Source organism: Brassica napus, chromosome C4 (assembly GCF_020379485.1).
Source record: "Brassica napus cultivar Da-Ae chromosome C4, Da-Ae, whole genome shotgun sequence".
NCBI classification, from domain to species: domain Eukaryota; kingdom Viridiplantae; phylum Streptophyta; class Magnoliopsida; order Brassicales; family Brassicaceae; genus Brassica; species Brassica napus.
Genome location: NC_063447.1, coordinates 61,396,420 through 61,417,892, shown reverse-complemented (window position 1 = coordinate 61,417,892; position 21,473 = coordinate 61,396,420). Strand labels below are relative to the sequence as shown.

The window sequence follows — 21,473 nt, the reverse complement described above, 5'->3', positions numbered from 1 at the left end:
GTGTAACTTGTAGACCTTGTGTTCACTGCCTTCAACTACAAACCCTTCTGGTTGCGTGACATAAACGTCTTCTTTTAAGTCTCCATTGAGGAAAGCAGTTTTAACATCTAAGTGATGTATCTGCCATCCGTGAGATGCAGCCAGAGCAATGAGGAAGCGAACGGTTTCAATTCGAGCTACTGGAGCAAATACTTCTTCAAAATCAATCCCATGCCTTTGGATATATCCCTTTGCAACAAGCCTAGATTTATATTTGTTTATACTCCCATCCGAGTTCCGTTTTATCTTGAATATTCACTTGAGTCCAATGGCCTTAGCTCCAGGTGGTAACTCCACTAAATCCCATGTCTTGTTCCGGACGATCGATGATATCTCTTCCTCACATGCATCTCTCCACACTTTCTCTTCTACGGCTGTTCTAAACTCCCATGGCTCCTCGTTTATCAACAGCAACAGACGTTCTCCTTCCTCCTCTGCTAGACAAACTTAATTGTCAAGGTACCCTGGTTTCTTACTTACTCTTGTAGATCTTCTCAACTCACTTTGTCTCAGTTACATCATCGTTACTGTTATCGGGTAGGTTGTGCTCTATTTCGACTGTCTCATCATTGTCTTTCTCTGTTTCTTCTTTATCTTCATCTTTTTTTACTCCTCTGTTTCCATATTGGCCAAACGAGATCACTAACGTTCCTGGTTTGTCTTCTTTAGAGCTTGATGATGTCCATTCCCACGTCTTCTTCTCATCAAAGCACACATCGCGGCTTACTACTACTCGTTTACGAGATGGATCATATAATCTGTAAGCTTTAGAGCCCGGCTCTGTGCCTAGATGAACCAAAGTCCTTGATCTGTCATCGAGTTTCTTTGGGAACGGAGTGTCGACCTTCGCATAGCCTATGCATCCAAAGATTCGCAAGTGCTCAATATTAGGTTTTCTCCCCTTTAGAGCCTCGTACGGCGTCTGATCAGTCAGAGACTTCGTACCAACTCGGTTGATGAGGTACGTAGCATGACGCACAGCCTCGCCCCACAGATGATTTGGTAATGACATATGCTTCAGCAGGCTTCTTGTCATCTCCATGAGAGTTCTGTTTCTTCTCTCGACGACCCCATTCTGATGCGGAGGGTACAGAGCAGTTAATTGTCGCACTATTCCTGATTCCTCACAGAAACCATTGAACGCTGTAGATGTGAACTCACCACCCCTATCAGTTCTGAAACACTTAATCTTAGCTTTAGTCTCAAGCTCCACACTCGCTTTGAATTTTCGAAATTTCTCAAACGCTTCTCCTTTTTCTTTTAAGAGAATAGACCACATGTATCTGGAATGATCATCTATAATCACAAAGATGTATCTGCTTCTTGATGCTGTTGACGGGGAGATTGGTCCACAAAGGTCGCCGTGCATAAGTTCCAAGATTCCTTTAGCTCGATATGAAGTTGTCTGCGGAAACGGGTGTCTTGCCTGCTTGCCAAGTAAGCATGATTTACATGTTTCCTTTTCAACGGTTAACTTAGGTAATCCGATGACAAGCTCCTTTCTAACCATAGTTTTCAATGATTCAGCTCCGATGTGACTGAGTCGTGCGTGCCAAGTTGTAGTATCATCTTGTCCAATGGCTTGGAGGCACTCACTCTCGACGATTTCCATCATAACTTTGTACAGGCGATTTTGTGACCATTTTGCCTTAGTGATCAAGTTACCATCCTTGTCATGGAGAGTAAGATATTCCTCTTTCATATGGACATCGCAGTCTGACTCAGTAGCCTGTCCTAGGCTGATAATGTTACTTTTAAGCTCGGGAATGAAGTATACATCTGCCAAAGTCTTTCGATCACCGTTCTTGGTACAAAATAGAATTGATCCCTTTCCTTTGATGTCAATCCTTGAGTCATCGGCGAACCTAACTTTTCCTGTAATGGTTTCATCGAGAGCTTTGAAGTAATGTCGATTACCCGTCATATGATTACTCGCGCCATTGTCCAAGTACCATATGTTGTCTCTACTCGTATATGTTTCAAACTCCTTTGGCTTCACGTTTCTTTCGTTCAGATATACCACTTCGTGCATCATCAATGCATCCGCTTCATGTGTGTCGTCTTCTTTAGTCTCATATGCCTCTTGTAGCTTAAGCAATCTGTCTGGACAGCTCGATGCAAAGTGGCCCTTTTTATCGCATCGAAAACATGTGATCTTCGAGATATCAAAATCTCTATACGTTCTGCCACGGCCTCGTCCTTCTCTATTATAATAACGTCCTCCTCGACCTATGTTTCTATAATCTCCTTGATAATCTTGATATTCTCTCGCAGGTTGTGATTGTGATGCCTCATTCGATGTATACATCAGTTTGTTTTGACTATCTGGAGCATCTTCTTTTTCTTCTGCACACACTCGCTCCTCGTACGCTTTCAGACGACCAATAATATCCTCGAAACTCGTTGTTTTGAGGTCCAAGACTTGTTCAAGTGAAGCAACTATGTGGATATACCTCTTTCGTGGGAGGGAAGAAAGAAATTTCTTTACCAACTTTGTTTCTTCGATAATTTCTCCTAACGCGCTGGATTTTGATGCAATCTCTGATAGCATCCCAACAAAGTTATCAATAGTGTCATTGTCTTTCATCTTTAAACGATCAAATTCGGCCATTAGGGTTTGAAGTCTAGCTTCTTTGACTCTATCCGCTCCCATATGTCTCGCTTTGATTGCCTCCCACACCTTCTTAGCATTGTCTATGTCTCCAACTTGTAACACCAGAGCTTCAGGTATCGACTGAAAAATCAATGCAATCGCCATGTCATTCTTCTCGATTTCCTCTGTTCCTTGCTCGATCACGTCCCATTCTTTGTGTACTTTCAGCAGGGTTTTCATACGGATAGCCCACACCGTGTAGTTAGTAGCGCTCAGCATTGGACGGTTGATCGAAGAGGTTCCTCCTTCTCGTGCTTTCACCGTCGAACCAGAAACTGTCGTGATATCTCCCATTGTCGTAATGGCTCTGATACCAAATATTAGCTTAGCTTATGAACACTCAAGATTATATAAAAACTCTCTTCTTATTAACTTAGGAAAATCACTCAAAACCTAAGCTCTCACAAATAATCTCTAGTCTCACAAGTTCATGGCACAACTCACCATCTTCTTATATATAGATATATTTATCCTAAACATATTAGTAAAACCTATTTTATCCTAAACATAACTCGAATAGGATTATGATAACTTATTCTCTAAGTTATCTTCAAACTTCAAGTTTATCTCCAACAACTTGGTATATCTATCTTATTGTATAGTTGGAAGTCTACCATCAGCTGCAAAGATCAATTTATTCTTACATGTTTTGGGGGCCTTTTTCAGTTATTATTTGAATTTGTATTCAAAACAGAAAAAAATTCTAATATTTAGTTATTGATGAAAAAAGATGATTAAAAGCAAGCAGTTACTTATTCAACGTGACTAGGCAAATATTTATCTTTCACTGCTTTACTTGCTTAACAATATCAACTAGGTGTTTGCCTGCACCATGTCCAGTAAAATATTTTTAAAATCTAATTTATATTTAAAAATAAATTTTATTAAATATTATAGATTTTACTATTTTCTTACTAATATTTAATATAGATTTGATATATATTAAATCAATTTGTATAAAACTAATATAAAATTGTATAATTATCAAATATTTAACCTAAACAATATTATAAAATTTGTAGATATATAAGACTAATGATCTTACGATTAGATATTTAAATTTTAAAAAAATTGTAGAAATTTTTGAAAACTTTAGTAATACAAATTGTATAAGTATACAAAATAATAATATTTCGAAATTTGAAATGTTATATATGAATATATTTATTTTATAGATGATGTATGAGCTATTACCATATTTTTAAAAAAGTTTACCAAAAAAAATATCAATATTAAATGTAATATATGAATTATTACCATATTCTAATAAGTTTGCCAAAAATATAAATCAACATTAAATGAAATTATCCATGTCATATTTTTCCGGAAGCCATGTCATCAATTTCAGTAGCCATGTCATATTTGTTTTGTGAAATTGATTATAGAAAAGACATGTGGCAAAATCACTTCGCAAATATAGTCTAGGGGATTCGAAATTTGAAATGTTATATATGAATATATTTATTTTATAGATGATGTATGAGCTATTACCATATTTTTAAAAAAGTTTACCAAAAAAAAATATCAATATTAAATGTAATATATGAATTATTACCATATTCTAATAAGTCTGCCAAAAATATAAACCAACATTAAATGAAATTATTCATGTCATATTTTTCCGAAAGCCATGTCATCAATTTCAGTAGTCATGTCATATTTGTTTTGTGAAATTGATTGTAGAAAAGACATGTGGCAAAATCACTTCGTAAATATAGTCTAGGGTATATATATCTTCAGGTAGGAAAAAATAAGAAAAAATCAATATATTCTTCTAGTTATATTTGTAAATATATCAATGTTTTGAAAACCGGAACGGCCGGTCGGATCGTAATTAGGCCTTCTAACCAATTTTGGGTTGTACTAAAAAACAGATTTGAGTTAAACCGACAAATCCAGTTAAAATCGGTGAAACTTGCTAAAACAAGTGATTTGGTTCGATATTAAAATTCGGTTTTTCAAATTTAAGTAAAAAATATAAAAAATTGCAAATTTTAAAAATATTTCTTAAAAAAATTCATATTAGTTTTTAAATATTTATCTAAATAAATTATTTTTCATTATATTTTATATTATTTTTAAAGTTTTCAATTTATTTTCATATCATTTTTAGATTATAACAATGACATAATTTTTTTATAAAAATAATTTTATAGTTATATATATGTAGTTATTTAATCTAAAATTAAGTTAAAATTTAAAGCCGGTTGGACTGGCCCGTTGACCCAGCTGCAATCCCGAGTCAGTGTCCGGTCCGGTTTTCCAAACATTGAAATATTTATTCGATAACAATGTTATCTATTTTTGCCTAATAAAATAACAAACACCCATGCATCACAAAGAAATAAAAAACCCTAGTCACAATGAATATTATCACCACGGATTTGCTGGAAGAGTTAATCGTGAGGCTTCCCATAAAATCTCTGGGAAGATTCAAAAGTGTGTCAAAAGGATGGAAATCGACACTGGAATCAAAGAGGTTCGTGGAGAGGCACCTGAATTTTCAAAAATCAACCCCGAAAATCCTGACCGCTTACAACTGCGACTGCGGCGTCTCGCCCAGTCTCCTCCGCGAATCTCGACTAGAAGAGGGCGAAGAGTTATTCTCTTTGCACTGCGACGCGACAAGACCGTCGATGAGTTGCGACGGTTTGGTCTGCACCCCCGAAGAAGAGTGTGTAAACGTTTTGAACCCCTCGACGGGACAACTCCAGCGGTTTCATTCCCCTCCCCTCGTGAGCCGCCGCACTAACTCCACGTTTACGAACGGTACGTAATCTTCTATTATGTCATGTTCAAAAGCATAACTGGTCTTGAGATTTATGTATATCGAAACAATTACTGTATATGAATATTGTTTAGGGCATCATGATTTTATACGATAATTTTAGTTGTACGTAACTTTTTACAAAAGTTTATAAGACAAAATTTTATTTGAGCTTATGGCATTATGAAAATTTTATCTCAGACAGGCACAATGTTTTAAATAGTTTGAAAGAGTAGATGATCTATATATGTAACACTTAAAATTTGGAAGTCAACGCGAATGTTTCATCTGGAGTTCTAGAGTTTAAATTTTATATACATTTTTATCTACTTGATGGTTACATTATAATTTAAAATTTCAGGAACATGGACGACTTATTTCCCCGGGTATTATGCGATGGGATTCGGTAGAGAAAAGATCAAAGGTCACTACAAAGTAGTGAGGATATCCGGTGATCCTAACTATAGCGACACTCTTGATGTCAGCACTGGTGAATGGCGTACACTTTGGAAACCACGTCGTTACAAGGTTGATGTCGGACGTAAATCAGCTTGTGTCAAAGGAACAATCTACTGGTTACGAATTAAGAGTCATGGTGTCAAGGATTCAGTATACTCGATACTAGCCTTGGATCTCCACACGGAAAAGTTCCATTACGTTCAATGTCCTCCTCTTCCCAAGGGCATCATGCTTGAAGCACAGATTGACAACGTTGGTGATCGTCTAGTCATAACCATGCCGGAAAGGAACTTTTTTGGTGGATTGGAGCTAGGGATATGGACTATGGATGTTGGTCAAGAAGAAACATGGAGCAAGACTCACTCCATAAGTTTATTAGGTATCAAGCCAGACGTGGTGTCTAGGTCATTTACGCCCTTGAGTGTATCTAACCAAGGGAATGTTGTCTTCTATGACGACAAGATCGAAGAGGTTGTTCAAGTATTATCAAGACACAGACCAACTCCGTCCCTTCTCTTCAGACATTTGTGCTATATGTCCTTACCTTGAGAGTTTGGTCCCACTTCAGCCTCAACAAGCCAAGTTCAGCACTAGAGTCACATGCATCCGCATCCGCATCCGCATCCGCAGACCAACGGTATTTTGAAAAAAAACTTATATTTTGAAACAAGAAAATATCTTTAACCACGGGGTGGTGGGCTAGTGGTCTTGAGGCAGTTTCCCCGCCAATACGGACCCGGCTTCGAAACCCCTGTGGCCACTCGGGCCCTCTCTGCTAATTCCTGGGGTGGAAATTACGTGGCTGCTGCGGGTCTCGTGGGATTAGTCGGTTGACCTCGGTCGCCGGATCCCTACGGTTAAAAAAAATATATATATATATATCTTTAAAACAACTTATATATTATGAAAATATGTTTTAGAGCTTGTCAAGTGCATCTCTTAGTTATTTAAAATATTTTATTCGTCTTACTGTTTTATGATTCGTAGGATGAGATTCAATCAAGAAGAGCTGGCAAGTTTCTCCGTAAGGGAATATGTGAGAGAATCCTTCATATGTTTTTAACTACATCATGAACATTTACGTATGGCTTTTGATCATGCGGTTTGTTATTTATATGAAACATAACAGATGTAGGCGCTGCGTTATGGAAGAACAAGTGGATTGCTATGTATTTGATCATGTGTTGCTTCGGCACTCGTGGTGCTGTGTTTCGTGCAGCTATGCTACTACTTGTCTGTTTGATATCTCGCTCTGGTTATTTACTATACATCATCGTGGTATGTTCTCATCTATTGATTGTTGAAACTATATATAAAGTGCATTTGATGAGTGTTTGGGATCATTTATCTATGTTTGTTTGAACATTTACAGTTTATAGTTCTGTTGAGGATCTATGCTATCGTTATGTGTGGGGTAACTTCTTTTCTCTCAACAATCTTGTGAGTTCTTTAATTTCACTGTCCTCTGCTTTGTAACTTTGATACTCCATATCATATGGTATCTCCTTCTTTTGCAGGTTATAATGTGTTCTCTTCTTATATTGAACAGAAGCGATGCATTACTATATGCTATTCGGTGCCTTTCTAAGTTGATAGAGTTCGATTTTGCTTAAAAACTAACAGTGTTTGTTGGAAAGTTACATTTCATTTTGTTAATTTTCTCTTGTTTATTATTTATAGATCTTACTTTCTGTGAAATATTTTTGTTCTTATCTCATAACATTTGGTTTCCTATCCATGGACGTTCTCTCTTTAAAAAAATAAAAATAAAGAACCTTCTTGACGAAACGTCAGTTCTTTTTTTTTTTTGAAACTCATTAAACCTCTCTATTAAAAAACGTCAGTTATTTATGCTCCAGTTTATTAAACCTCTCTATTAAACAATTCATAACAAAGCAAATAAAGTAAGTCACCATCATCGTATTATACAACAAACCTACATTAATCATGGTTAAAAAAAGATGGTGGAGCTGGGTGACAATTTCTCCTCAAAATTATTCCAAACCCAAACATGTAATAGTTTTCTTGTTGTCAACAAGTAGGTAAAGTTTAATCATCAACCAGTACAATCGTTTATCTTTATGATTGATTTATTAATCAATTTTTCATTTGTTACTATTTGACATAGTACACATGTAGGCTCATGATATGATACATGATGTCACATAACTATAGTAAATTCTATATTAGGTACAACATAGTCAACAACCACTATCGAACGCAATTTCATAATGGTTCAACCGCAATCTCACCCAACTCTACGTCTCGTACATATATATACATGCTAACATAGTACTAGGACACCTATGAAAACTTAAAACACAATAAGTCGATTTTTGCTTTACATATAATTATGTCGGAACAAACTTACATGTACGCCTATGTAACGCTGCCTCATCATGACCAGACCGAATGGTACTCACAGAAATGTTACAGAGATGGAAGACGGGTGATGTTGGCAAGCTACGACTTGAAGGGGCCAGGGAGATTCAGTTTCAAAGAGAAGCTTAGGAAGTCGGCTAAAGGAATGAACGAGGCGGCTGAGCAGTGGGTTTCAGAAGTACGGAGGGGTACGACCAAAAGACGTTTTGCGATTAGAGTTTTAAGGACAAAACTTGGCTTCTATTCTTTCTTCCTTCGTAGTGTCGGATGTATTACATCTTGTTTAGGCCATAGAGATCATTTCGTGAAGTAATTAAACAAACCCTAAAGCATTTATCTACACAGGTAAGTACTTAATTTCATATATATATATACACACACACACACATAGGTGTGTGTTTTCAAAGGAGAGTTTCGTGTGAATACTTCAATATTCAATTTGGAAACATTGGGAGTGAGTTAAGGTTTAGATGGTCTTACAACTTATTGTATGTATGTATATATGTAATCAGAATCATTTATGGAGTTAAAACTTATAGCTAGCATTTTTAGAACTATTATTACTAAATTTTCGTACTACGCTGATTTTACTAGTTAATTATGTCCAATAGAATTAACATGTCCTATTATTGACCATTATCTTATGTTTCTATTGTCAACAAAAGTCAACCAAGAAAGAGAAATTAAGTCTCAGTGCAGTAGACATCACTACGTCCACTTTTATACAATGTTAATGTTGCCTCAAAACAAAATTTATTCACACCTAAGTTCACGGCGTCAGTCATATCTCTTCTTCTGATCGATGTTTTCAATAACCTGCCAAAGTCTTATCTCTTCCACTCAAGTTGAAAGTCTAACCACACAATGATTTTGTAACGATGTACTTCAATTACTAATCCGTTCAAATTCTAATAATTATATGTATCTTTAATTTTCATTCTCACACTAATTTTCCAAATTTCAACCATCGAGCGACTATGTAAATGATTTCATTGAACATAATTATATAAATTTCCCTCAACTCACACGCACAAAATAAAATTACTTAAGTAGAGAGTGTAGATAAATAAATTTTCAAAAAAAATGTTCACCACATTTGTATACAGACAGAGAATAAAATGAAAACAAAAATCAAACATAATTACTAATCAAATCCAACAAGAACAATTGTGTGTAACATACCATATGATCACCTAAAATAATGGAATCAACCAATTGGAAGCAGAAGGTTTAAGAAATTGCAGAAAACAACTTGGAAATACATGTGATACATGAAATGATAGGAAAATCACGAGAGCGAACTATCTTGAATTAGCTGGATAATAGGTGATAAGGTGATGATGATCACGTTAGGAGGATAGTAGGGAAAGAGAACAAAAGTATTGGTTCAACTCCGATAAAGGAAAAATAGAAATTGGGTTAACTAATAAGGGTCCAAACAAACAATTGTAGTACACAACAAATATGATTCCAAAGAGGCAAAAAAACTCATTGTACATCATTAGACTACAATTGTCTCACGGAAAAATAAAACAAATGTTTTTCAAAAATAAAAGAAATCAAACTAAAAGAAGAGCAAAATGATTAAAAAGCGATAGGTAATATATTAAGCACACACATACAATTCAAAAGAATCAGACAAAAACTGTTAACATAGAATTGAAATGCCAATGAAAACCAAAAATTAACTAAACCCAAAAATATACAAACAAAGCCCGCGGCAAAACTCCTAGTAGTAAAAATGAGAAGGAACCTTAGTAATCAGTTACATAGTAAGCAACCATAGAGGTAGGGATAAGCAAGATAATAAAACATGTACCATAAGGTTACAACTTAGCAGCCAAACAAAAGTACAGTATAGTGTAGAGTCTAGAAACTAAATAGTAACAGCCAGATATACATCTAAATATGTATGTTTTAGAGTTTACAAAACATTATGATTAAACACACACAAGATAATTGGTTTTAAATGGGCACAACGATCCTCTCTTTTTCTCATAACAAAGGGGAATCACCTCGATTTCTATAAATTATACTCTTTCTGTTTCAAAATACATGAAGTTTTAAGATTGTGCACAACTATTAAGAAACTTGTTTTTTATCTACTTGTTTGTTTGTTTTTTCCATCCACCACTCGTGTGTCGTCGTCCTTAATCCCTCAAGAGTGAATGAACCCATCAAACTGTAACCAACCAAGATGATGTTGTGCTTGGGACTCTTGGGACCGGAGCGGAGCCAAATTCTCGAGGTAAGGAGATATAACACACAAATCCAAGGAGAGACAGCGAATCTCACCCGTCCCTGGATAATATTTGAACAACCTGCTCTTCTCATTGTTCGAAAAGACGAGATTCCCTTGCTTAGAAACCGAAACCGGCATGCAACACATTGTCTCCGGTGGAGTTATGGAATAAGTCTTGCTCCACACTTCTTCTTCTGCGTTCATGCTATATGTTTTGAGACGGTAATGAATCTGCGGATTGATTTCAAGGGCAATCGAAGGAGGATTTCTTCCAGAAGATCTGGAACTGTGTAGATCATCGAGTTAGTTTTTTTTTTTTTTTTTTCTTCGGACATGTTTCTTTTTTATGTGTATGGTTTGAAAAACATATCTCAACTTACTTCTCAAGGAATAACTTTCCATTTATTTCCTTCTTCACGTCAAGATCGACTTTCCAATTATATAGATTCGTTTCCATTTATAGTATTCCCGTTTTTTTTTAATCATAAAATTAAGTTAAAAAGATAGGGTCCAAAGTTCTTCACTTCCCGTTCAATACATCGCGCGGGAGGACTTCGTTTATTTAAATAGTATCTGGGGGCCCAAATAGTGTTTATATTGGGCTGGGTAAACATCCAAAAGTCCGTATTTTATGATTTTATTTGAATGCTAGGGTTTTTGCACCTTGCCCACTCTCTTATATATAAAAACCTTTCTCTATATCCCCACTCCTGTCATCTTAAGCTAGTTTTGTATTTTTTTTTGCTTGGTATAACTATGCGTTTGTGCATATGTTTTATTGGTATGGTGTTGAAAGAAAGATGTGCTCCATTTTTAAACGAGTCAACAGCAGGCGTCACTTTAATGGCGACCTGACTGCCGCTTGGAGCCTAGATTAAATTGCCAGAGGAAGACCCATGAAAACTATTTTTTGCCAATGTTTTCATGATTCAATACTCTTGGATACATTTATATTACAATCTTGTTAAGTTTTTGTTTTGGATGGCATTTAAGTCAATACACAGCTGCTTGTTGCTTTTTAATAAGAAACAGCAGAGCAACCTTTTGCCTGGTGCCTATATCATAAAAGCTTCTCATCACGATTGGAGGCAGTCTTTGATCTGATGTCTTCTCATGGCTTCCTCCAAATTTATAGCAGCTACAAGCCTTGTTCTAACGTCTTTGTTTATTTTAAGATTTAGGACTGAAGACATGTTTATTCCACTTAGATTAATCAACTACTGCTAACATTTGGGATATGAATACATGAATAACTGAGTCAGGATTACCAAACCAACTCCTCCTGAAGTGCCGGCAAGCCTTCAAAGTTGTCTCTTCCCCTCTGTTGTACTTCCCTTATTCTTCTTTTTCTCCTAGGTGGTGATGGGATCTACATCCAACAAGCAAGTTTATGATATGCTAAGACTTAAACCCATAAGTTTTCTCCTCTAGACACATTGAACAACACGTCAATTATACCAAGAAACATGACCAGATATGTATCAGAACATAACAAAGATGAGACAAAATCGTAGACCTGAGTACGTGCCGTTGTATCTTCCCTCTGGTGGAAGCTGGATCCCATGCTTTTGCAAAGTTGTTAAAGACAATGAGTACAGGGCTATAGTAGGCTAATTTCACTGAAGGAAACTACATACTGTGCTGAGTTATACTCTCTTTTTGTTTTTGTTTTTGTTTTTGACTATGTATCACATCCTTTCTTCATCTATGAACAATACAAGATTGAGCTCTATCAAAGTAGCCCGGATCTTCCGGGAGTGCTTAACCGTTGTTAAAGGGGGCGGTGATAGAACATATGGATCTTCGGGGAGTGCTTAACAAATCAGGCTAACTATCATGGTGTAACAACACATCAAGAGCATAGCTATCATGGTTCTTAAAGGGTTGGTGGCTTGGTGCTGATCTCATGGTGGAAATAACAAATAAGAAGACCTTTGCTCATATCTTCAGCTAACTACCATGTTCTAATTTATGCATGAGTAACTAGGACGATCAAAAGATGATTAGGAACAAGCTGTTGGCGGTGCAATAAAAATAAATTTAAAACATAGTTTTCATATCAAATTATTACAGATTATTCAAAAACGTATTGAAAGATAGCCAAGTGCATGAGGGAAAAAGAGAGTATATATTTAAAGAAATGAAAATATGATAAAGTATAGTGGTATATAAAAAAACACTACTTTATAACTCTTTTGAAATCAAAAAGAAATAATATTTCACTTTTTCTTCGGATTATTATTTCTTCTTACTTCATTCTTATTGGACAGTGAAGTGATGTTTACAATCGTCAATTACCTAGCTAGTGACGTTGTCTAGACCGGTCACTTCGACATATGGAACTAATGGGCGGAGGCTGAAAGATTTGCAATCGTTGATCTACGGATCACGCTTTACTGGCGAGCGAGAACTCAACCGCGAGTTATGCTGATGGAGAGAGGTTTGCGGTGATTGTTGCGCCAGCAATGATAGTGGTTTGATGATCTCTTTTCAATATTAATATTTGGTTTGTTGAAAGTCAAATATATTTCTCTTTTTCTTTTTGGGGTCATTTCGTTTGTTCCAGCCTTTTCTTGATTGTTTTTCTCTCTTTTTTTCTCATATGTAGCAAGAAGCTGTGGGATACATTACTAGGATATTAAAATCAAACTCTGTTTTTACATGATTTCCTATAATTTTCTATATTTTAAAATAGTTTTAATTTTAAAGTAGACTAGAATTTATCTTTAGTAGTTTACTCTAGGATATTAAAATCAAACTCTGTTTTTAAATGATCTCCAATAGTTTTCTATATTTTGGAATACTTCAATTCTAAACTAGAGTATAATTTATCTTCAATAGTTTACTATATATTTTACTCTAAAATAATATTCTATTTCTATGTATATGATTAATACCTTTTATTTATAAAATTTACGATTTAATCTCATATATTTTATTTTTCACAAAATCAGTGCATATTTTCAAGTGGAAAAAACATGAATTTGACAAAAAAGGATGTGATCAACAACATGATCAAAAACCTCTTTCTCCGGCTACCTCATTTGGACAATATTTTAACAACTTTGGTGATATGGAAGAAATTACCGGAATATTAAGTCACTACTATCCATGGTTTTAATTTTATGTTATGTTGCTTATTTTCAATTTTAATAACTATTTTCTTTGGTTAATCGTATAAATTATATATGCTTCAAGTGTTTTATTTTTTAATCAATCTTTTTTCATCAAATTTGATTAATAAATTATATGTCAAATCACTTTTGGGTAAGTTTCAAATTAGATTTGATCCATCTTGGTATATTTAGTTTTTCGTTGGCAATTTCTAATTGTTCATCCAACAATATTTTAACGATACTCGGTGAATATGGAAGCAATTTAACGGAATATTAAGTTACTACTATCTATTGTTTAAATTTTATGTTATGTTGCTTAATTTAAATTTTAATACTTGTTTTCTTTGGCTAATCTTATAAAATTATATATGCGTCAAGTGTTTTATTTTTAATCAATCTTTTTTACATCAAATTTGATTAATACATTATATGTCAAATCTCTTTTTGTGAAATTCAAATTAGATTTTGCCTCTTAGTACCTTTAGTTTTTCGTTGGCAATTTCTAATTGTTCCTCCAACAATATTTTAACCGACACTTGGAGGATATGGAAGCAATCTACCGGAATATTAAGTCATAACTATCTATGGTTTTAATTTTATGTTATGTTGTTTATTTTCAATTTTAATACTTGTTTTCTTTGGCTAATCTTATAAAATTATATATTCTAAAAGTATTTTATTTTTTAATCAATCTTTTTCCATCAAATTTGATTTATAAATTATATGTCAAATCTCTTTTCGGCGAATTTCAAATTAGATTTGATCCTCTTAGTTTTCGTTGGTAATTGCTAATTGTTCCTCCAACAATATTTTAATGATACTTGGTGAATATGGAAGAAATTTACCAGAATATCAAGTCACTACTATGTATGGTTTTAATTTTATTTTATGTTGCTTATTTTCAATTTCAATACTTGTTTTCTTTGGCTAATCTTATAAGATTATATATGCTTCAAGTGTTTTATTTTTAATCAATATTTTCGCTTCAAATTTGATTAATAATTTATATGTCATATCTCTTCAGGTGAATTCAGAACATATTTGATCATCTTAGTACCTTTAGGTTTTATTTGGCAAACGCTAGTTGTTCAAAACAAAGTCAGATTGTTGAATAAGAAAATCACATAAAAATAAATTTTTTGAACAGAAGCATAGTGTGAAATCAAAATGAGAACATAGAGCTCAGCGACATACTGATACAAATACTTTCATCTTTCTTCCTTCTGCTTACAAAAGATCTTCCAACCCTTAACTATTTCAAGCCGTCCACCATAATAAAAGAGTTCCGTGAACCATCAAGTTCCTTCATTTATCAAAACTATTGGGCGAGTTTTTTTTTTCACATGCACAATTCTTGTCTTTCATAGCAAATCCATTTGCAATAACCATGTTTAAAAAGAGAAAATGTTAAATGTCAAGATAGCTAAGATATATGTTTGCCGCATAAAATATAACACATAATTATTTTTAGTGACTGTGATGACTAATTAAAAATACATATGTAACTTAATTATTTTGTAAATTTCTAAAGAAATTAATAAATCTTAATCAAATTAAAAGGTTCACATTTAGATATCTAAGCAGCAACAACGGTAAGTTGGACGCTATGTTATCTAAAATCAAGACATTTGACATAATCATAAGTGGAAAAAATGAAACAGACAAAAAACCTTAAACAAAATAAATCCAAGACAAAAAATTTGACAAAAGAGAAATATAATACTATTTCATTTCCAATTATCTACTAATCTATCAGTGGAATTCAAAATCAAGCATACACAAGAGCTATATTTGAAATAAATACCAACATGAGAAATATTTGAAAATAATTTTTGGATGTTGAACTTGTGTGGAGATTAAAAGCTGAGTGATTTTCACAATTTAAGTAGATTTCACTAGTATGTTATAAATTTTCAAATATTATTTGTGATATATTGACACCGTGATTGTTATTGAGGACATTGCGGAAACGATGTAGTTTGTTTAGTTAGCATTAGCCACTCCCCCACTAAAGTCATATCATCTCTGGTTTGGGTTCTGATTGTTAGATCTTTATTGTAAGAGTGTATTCATTGGTTCTACAATATGAGAACAAAGCAGACCTGATTCTTATCCTTGTCTTGAATAGTCGGCACTGTCAGCTTTTAATAGCATAACACTGACTATTGTTAATCGTACTTGTTCATATTTATGTTAGACTTGATCGTTGAGTTGTTACTTATTATAGTTCAAAATGTGATTGAGATTTCAGGGCCAAGCTTACTATGCAACATGAAACACTCTCAAACTACTTTGCATTATTAACCTCTCAGATCACTAAACTCGTGAAATTACACTATGTATCATGAGAATTCTCAGCACAATCATTCCCCAAACAAACAAAAAGAACTTCCTTCTTAGAAGAAAAAACAATTAGTTCCAAAATCCATGATGGTCAAATACAACAACTAGCCTAATGAACAACAAGTTCCATTGTCAAATACTACTAGAAACTATCTACCGCTGCTTTTCACAGTCAGGTGATGAAACCCTCAAGATCATGGGACTCTTGGGGGAAACTAGGCGATCTCTCTCACTGATCCTTAATAATAAGATTCAGTCAGAAGAATGAATATCTCGACTAGATGATGATGAGAACGCCTGTGTTTATGACGTTTGCTAAAAGGAAGAGGAGAGCAAAGGCAAACACCATACAAGGGAGCACGGAAGGGTCTATCTCGTCCTCCAAAACGAAGTTGTCCAGATTCTTTCCTACCACCAAGTCCACCTCCTATTTTCAAGAGACAAGAATAAAGGATTAATCTAAGATCTAACTCTTTAGTCCTAGAGGGAGAGTAAGAGAAATGACACTCACCTAATCTTCTTGGTATCCATCCAGGCATCAACTGCTGCCTATTATAATCCACAATAATCTCTCGGCCATCAATAAATGAATGATGAGCATCCTGTAAAAAAACCACCACAAAAGAACATTACTTTCGGACAACAACCAAACTCCACTGTTGAAACAGAAATAACATAAAAAAGTTAGTATCACCGTAGTAGTACCTCGTAAGCACGACGCATCTCCTTCTCAGTCTCATACTCCACAAAAGCATATCCTCGTGAAGCACCCGTCACTACATAAAAAACGTAACAAGACAATGTAACATCTTAAGACAACAATCTTAAACTACCCTAAACTCGTGTCGTCGTCGTAAGCAGAACAAACTTACCAATGTGTCTGACCAAGCGCAAGCTCTTAACTTTGCCGTATCTACTCATAGCCTGTAAAGAATCATCTTAAACAACTCTAACGTCACGAACACAACACAGACTCTTTACCTCACGAAGAGTCTCCTCCGTCGTAAGATGCGAGATTCGACCCACGAACAACGTACAGTAAGGATCTCCAGCTGCTTTCGAATCTCCAGAAGGGTCATCTTCAAAACACCAAAACACATACAAAGCAATCAACTTTACGTAAGAGAGAGAGAGAGAGAGAGAGAGTTTACATAGGCCGGCGTTGTAACAGAGGAGAGCTCGACGAACGCCGTTATCATGTGGAGCAACGTCGGTTCCGTCGATACTTCCGGCTTGTTGTTCACTACGTTGTTGTTTCCTCCGCCGCTCATTCTCCTTCTTCTCTTCTCTCTCACGGTGGCTCCGGCTAGTTTTGAAAAACTATAGGAGAGCAAGTAAACGCCGTCGTTTCAATTTAAGGCCCATGAGGCCCAATATAACCTGAATGTGGTGTGAATTGGAGTTAAAAATGCAAAGTATTTATTTCTATCATATAATCTCACTCCCCCCCTCTCTGGAGAAAGACAAGAAAACAAACATAGCTTGAAAGTTAGAGAGACTTTATAATGTGTTATGAGAAATTTATACATATATCTGTAATTAGAACTTGGAATGCAACTCTTGCCAAACTCTTTGGGGGCAGTTAGGTTGCAATAACTCCTGCAAAGCTCATGTGTGGAACCTTAGAGCTTGTACAATTGAAGCAACATAATCTTGTGAGAGTTGTACACTTTTTTAATTAAAGGCCAAGAGACAACAATATATTTTTTCTCTGGAAATGTTTATGGAGACAACAATGAATGTAATGTGGACCGATTTGGTTAGGACAAGAGAGCAGAAGCATTGAACATGTCCAAGTTTGAGAATGAGATCCACTTTTCATTCTGATTCTATACAAGTATGCTTGTTAATTTGTGAGAATAATTATCTTGTAAACAAGAATGTTCTTGGTACCAATCTTCAACAAAAGAATATTTTTATTTTATTTGATCTTATTTAAATGTATTACAACAAATTTTCCTAGCAAAATCTTTCCTTGGTCACTAAATGTATTGAGCATACACAACTCATACAACAAATAATGGGGTGTTTCAAGCAGGTCAGTCTCCTAAAAGCTGAAACAGAACAGCATATAAAGAGATATCACTCCTGCTGCATTAAAGCTTTGATTGCTTCAAATCCAAATCTTCATCTTCTCAAGTGCATAATCTCACAGTGCATGCAACAGCTTGTGCCCAAAACTTCAACCTTGCTTTGACATCATCAGGATTGTCCCCTGATTTTTCATAATAATCAGTAAATCTTGAAAATGCAACAAAAAAGAATATACTAAAACATTTGAAAAATAGGGCTTACCAGGACTAGAGATCTTCCAGCTAGCAATAGGACTAACGTGAGACTCAAGCATCATCGGCGGTTTCTTCTCAGGCGAAAGATCTTGATCCATAAACTTCTGACTCATCGAGTAACAAAGCTCGAGAGCTGGTAAAGTATTACAAAGCTCAGGTATCTCCTCGTAGTTGAACCCAAAGCCTAGATCTACACAGCCTTTAAGCTCCTCGAGATCATCGTCTGTTAAACTCTTGGTCCTCTTCAAATCATCTACAACGTAACCTTCAAGCAACACATTGCTCTTCTTCTTCTCCAGCTTCTTGGTCTTCTTCATCGACTCACCATCAAAGCCATTGTCTATCTCTTCCTCGGATACGCTGTACGAGCTGGTGCTCGAGACGTCGGAGTCTGAATCGACGTCTGCCTCGTATGAGGAACAGCGAGAGAGATAATCTGAGTCGCACATTGTGAAACTCTGTTTTCTTTTTTGCTGGAGAGAGAGAGAAGAGAGAAAGTGAAGATAGAAAGAGGGTGAAGGGGTGCTTATAAAGCTATCAACGTGAGACGATTATTTATTGTCTCTTTCATAATCATCATGTGGTTAGTGTGTGATTATTACATGATGATGCATCATCATTGTTATTACCATGAACGTGTAAGCCGAAGTTGGGCCGGAAAACTGGGGCCTACCATGTGCGTTGTAGAATCTAGATCAACGAATTGTCTCATCTCCGAGCACCTTTTGGCCAATTATTCCCACCGTTTGTCAAGCAGTAAAAATATAATAAAAGACTTTTCAAATATGTGATGTCATTTTCAAATCTAGATCAACGAATTGTCTCATCTACTATTTGCTACGGTCTAATGTCGATAACATTAGTTTTTTTTTTTTTGAAAAAGGGCATCGATAACATTAGTTAATTAGTTATAGAACTATATGTCTCTAAAATTACTTTAAAATCTGAATAAATGGTAAATTAAAATGTATTTTACATTGTTTGAATATAATCTTATGTGTGATTGTATACCGAATCATTGTTACTTCTTCATCAATCAAATTGTAGTTTATAAGTTAGGTTTACCTTGCATGTGGAAACTACGTACCATCACAAATCATGAGAAACTCAATTGGTATGACTTGAAAACAGACAAATTGATTTTTTTTTTTTTTTTTTTTTTGATAATCCAGGGGTTCCCCGCTTCCCGGGTCATTCCCCTGGGTCCGGTCAGGCAGCGGTCCACTTCACCCGGGAGGACTTTACCTGGGCTGGATCGAACCCAGTACCGCTTTGGTGTCCAGAAGAGACAGGGTAGTTTCCGCATGGCGGGAATCGAACCCGGATGGTGGTTGCCACCACAGGCCCGTCCTGCTACTTGGAGTACCTCGTCCGGAGGACAAATTGATTTTTACAATTCTAAAAATATTAATTCGTCTAGTTAGGTTTTTAGACGCTGCAGGTTCTCCTAACTTTCATATCACATAACGTTTCCATATAAACCAGCAAAAATAGTGATAGACTGATAGAAGAGTTGACCTAACTATTATTAAGATTTACATTAGTTTTTGCAACATTTTTGAGTATATAAATGTATGTATGTGAAGTTTCAATTTATTGAGTATGATCTTTGTATTAGATAGAGTTGTCTTCATGTCACAGTTCAGGTTTAATCAAGGAAAAAGGAAATATATACGTAGGTTATGGGTCCATATGCTAAAAGAAAAATGAGAGTGTGGAAGGAAGATTTTTGAGTGTTAAAAAGTCTATAGTCTATGCATGTAGAATCAAACTTCAAAGGGATGCTTGTGTATATATTATACTACGTGTGTTAGTCACAAATTCATATCTAACTCCTCGCGGCCGCAACAAGAAGTCGTTGCTCCAAACTTGTTAGGTTGCTTCAATTATTACTGAAATACATTTGTACTCAACAACTATAAAACATAGAAATAAGAAAAAAAACTAATTTATTAGAGATCTGTGGAGACGAAGCTGTTAGATAATTTAATTATTGCAAATCTAATTATAAACAAATCACTTTCGGCCTGCCAGAAGTCACTGGCCTCGAGATGCGCCACATCAGTTTTACTACATTACCTTACGACTTAAAAACAATTTTTAATACGACAAGTAACTTTAGATTCCACCATAACATTTTGTTTTTATCTTATTTTGTAGATATTGGCAAGCAAATTAAAAGTGTGATTTATCTTCTTTAATAATCGACAAATGTTAATGAGATGGCAAATCAATGGGATTACTATTACGGTCGCTTACCAAATCGAGACAAAATCTATCATGTATATAAGTAAGATAAATTATTTTTTGTTGTTGTAATATATTTTATATAGCCACCTATCTAATTATTTAAATTGTAGAATATAGTTAAGTTTGAATTATATGAATATAAAATCCATAAATCGACTACATCATACTAGGTATTGATTGGTTAACCAATCTCAAAAGATTTTCCCGAAAACTCCTTGCTGTGAACAGCTAAAAACAGAATAAACAATCATAAAGAAGAAAAAGTGTAGAAGCCAAAACAAGATTGCTTCTCGAAATTTCTAATGGGAAAATAAAATATGAAATAAAACGATCGTGGTCCAGCTTTTGATGAGCTAATTGGCTTCATTAACAAATTAACATGACTTTGATATATGGTGCGTCGGCGTCAAATGGAGACAAAACGTGTCATGCTTATATAAGACGACATTCATGTCATGATGAATCATGGTGGCATGGTATTTATGCATCATACCATTATGTTCCTTCAAGGGAAATGGGTATACATAGTCAATATAAAAGAAAGAGACATCGGTTGGTTTCATGTATTATTGTCCATATAGAACGAAAGGCTTCAAATGATTGTGGTAGTTATGGGGCTGCGGACAATGTTAACATAAATGCGACTATTGCACACTAAATAAATGATGTTGGTTTGAAATTTTGAGTTGATAGAAAACGTTTATTCGTTTAAATTGTAATTTCAAATAATAACAAGTGTAAAATACTTGAGATTAATATATCACACCTATATTGTTATACTTACACAATTGTCTTCCGAAACCATGCATTATCATTTATCACTAATGTGCTGGTAATACACAATTGTTTTGGACCGTCTTAGACTTTTGTTTTCAAATGGTTGACTATATACATTAGACAAGTCGACTTAATCAACAATTAAAAGAAAAATTAA

The 21,473-nt window shown here is 34.9% G+C and overlaps 5 protein-coding genes across 5 annotated transcripts; 3 read left to right on the top strand and 2 right to left on the bottom strand.

Moving 5' to 3' along the window:
* Window positions 1-5,055: 5,055 nt before the first annotated feature.
* On the top strand, window positions 5,056-5,469 carry LOC125586237 (F-box/LRR-repeat protein At2g43260-like). Its single transcript, XM_048756098.1, has one exon. The coding sequence runs from the start codon at window positions 5,056-5,058 to the stop codon at window positions 5,467-5,469; it is 414 nt and encodes a 137-aa protein (XP_048612055.1).
* On the top strand, window positions 5,112-7,790 carry LOC125585705 (F-box/LRR-repeat protein At2g43260-like). The gene is made up of 2 exons (XM_048755256.1): window positions 5,112-7,196; window positions 7,291-7,790. Exon 1 carries the CDS (start codon window positions 5,856-5,858, stop codon window positions 6,465-6,467), a length of 612 nt encoding a protein of 203 aa, XP_048611213.1. The 5' UTR covers window positions 5,112-5,855; the 3' UTR covers window positions 6,468-7,196; window positions 7,291-7,790.
* An 18-nt stretch (window positions 7,791-7,808) lies between these two features.
* On the top strand, window positions 7,809-13,476 carry LOC125585706. The gene has a single exon (XM_048755258.1). It carries the CDS (start codon window positions 8,272-8,274, stop codon window positions 8,611-8,613), a length of 342 nt encoding a protein of 113 aa, XP_048611215.1. The 5' UTR covers window positions 7,809-8,271; the 3' UTR covers window positions 8,614-13,476.
* Window positions 13,477-15,713: 2,237 nt separating this feature from the next.
* On the bottom strand, window positions 15,714-17,622 carry LOC106394199 (U11/U12 small nuclear ribonucleoprotein 35 kDa protein). Its single transcript, XM_048755257.1, has 5 exons — window positions 17,153-17,622; window positions 16,874-17,080; window positions 16,707-16,777; window positions 16,513-16,603; window positions 15,714-16,428 (listed from the first exon to the last, which is right to left on the bottom strand). Exons 2-5 carry the CDS (start codon window positions 16,920-16,922, stop codon window positions 16,241-16,243), a joined length of 399 nt encoding a protein of 132 aa, XP_048611214.1. The 5' UTR covers window positions 16,923-17,080; window positions 17,153-17,622; the 3' UTR covers window positions 15,714-16,240.
* A 277-nt stretch (window positions 17,623-17,899) lies between these two features.
* On the bottom strand, window positions 17,900-18,875 carry BNAC04G48880D. Its single transcript, XM_013835078.3, has 2 exons — window positions 18,297-18,875; window positions 17,900-18,216 (listed from the first exon to the last, which is right to left on the bottom strand). The coding sequence occupies exons 1-2, from the start codon at window positions 18,736-18,738 to the stop codon at window positions 18,137-18,139; spliced, it is 522 nt and encodes a 173-aa protein (XP_013690532.1). The 5' UTR covers window positions 18,739-18,875; the 3' UTR covers window positions 17,900-18,136.
* Between the last annotated feature and the right edge of the window lie 2,598 nt (window positions 18,876-21,473).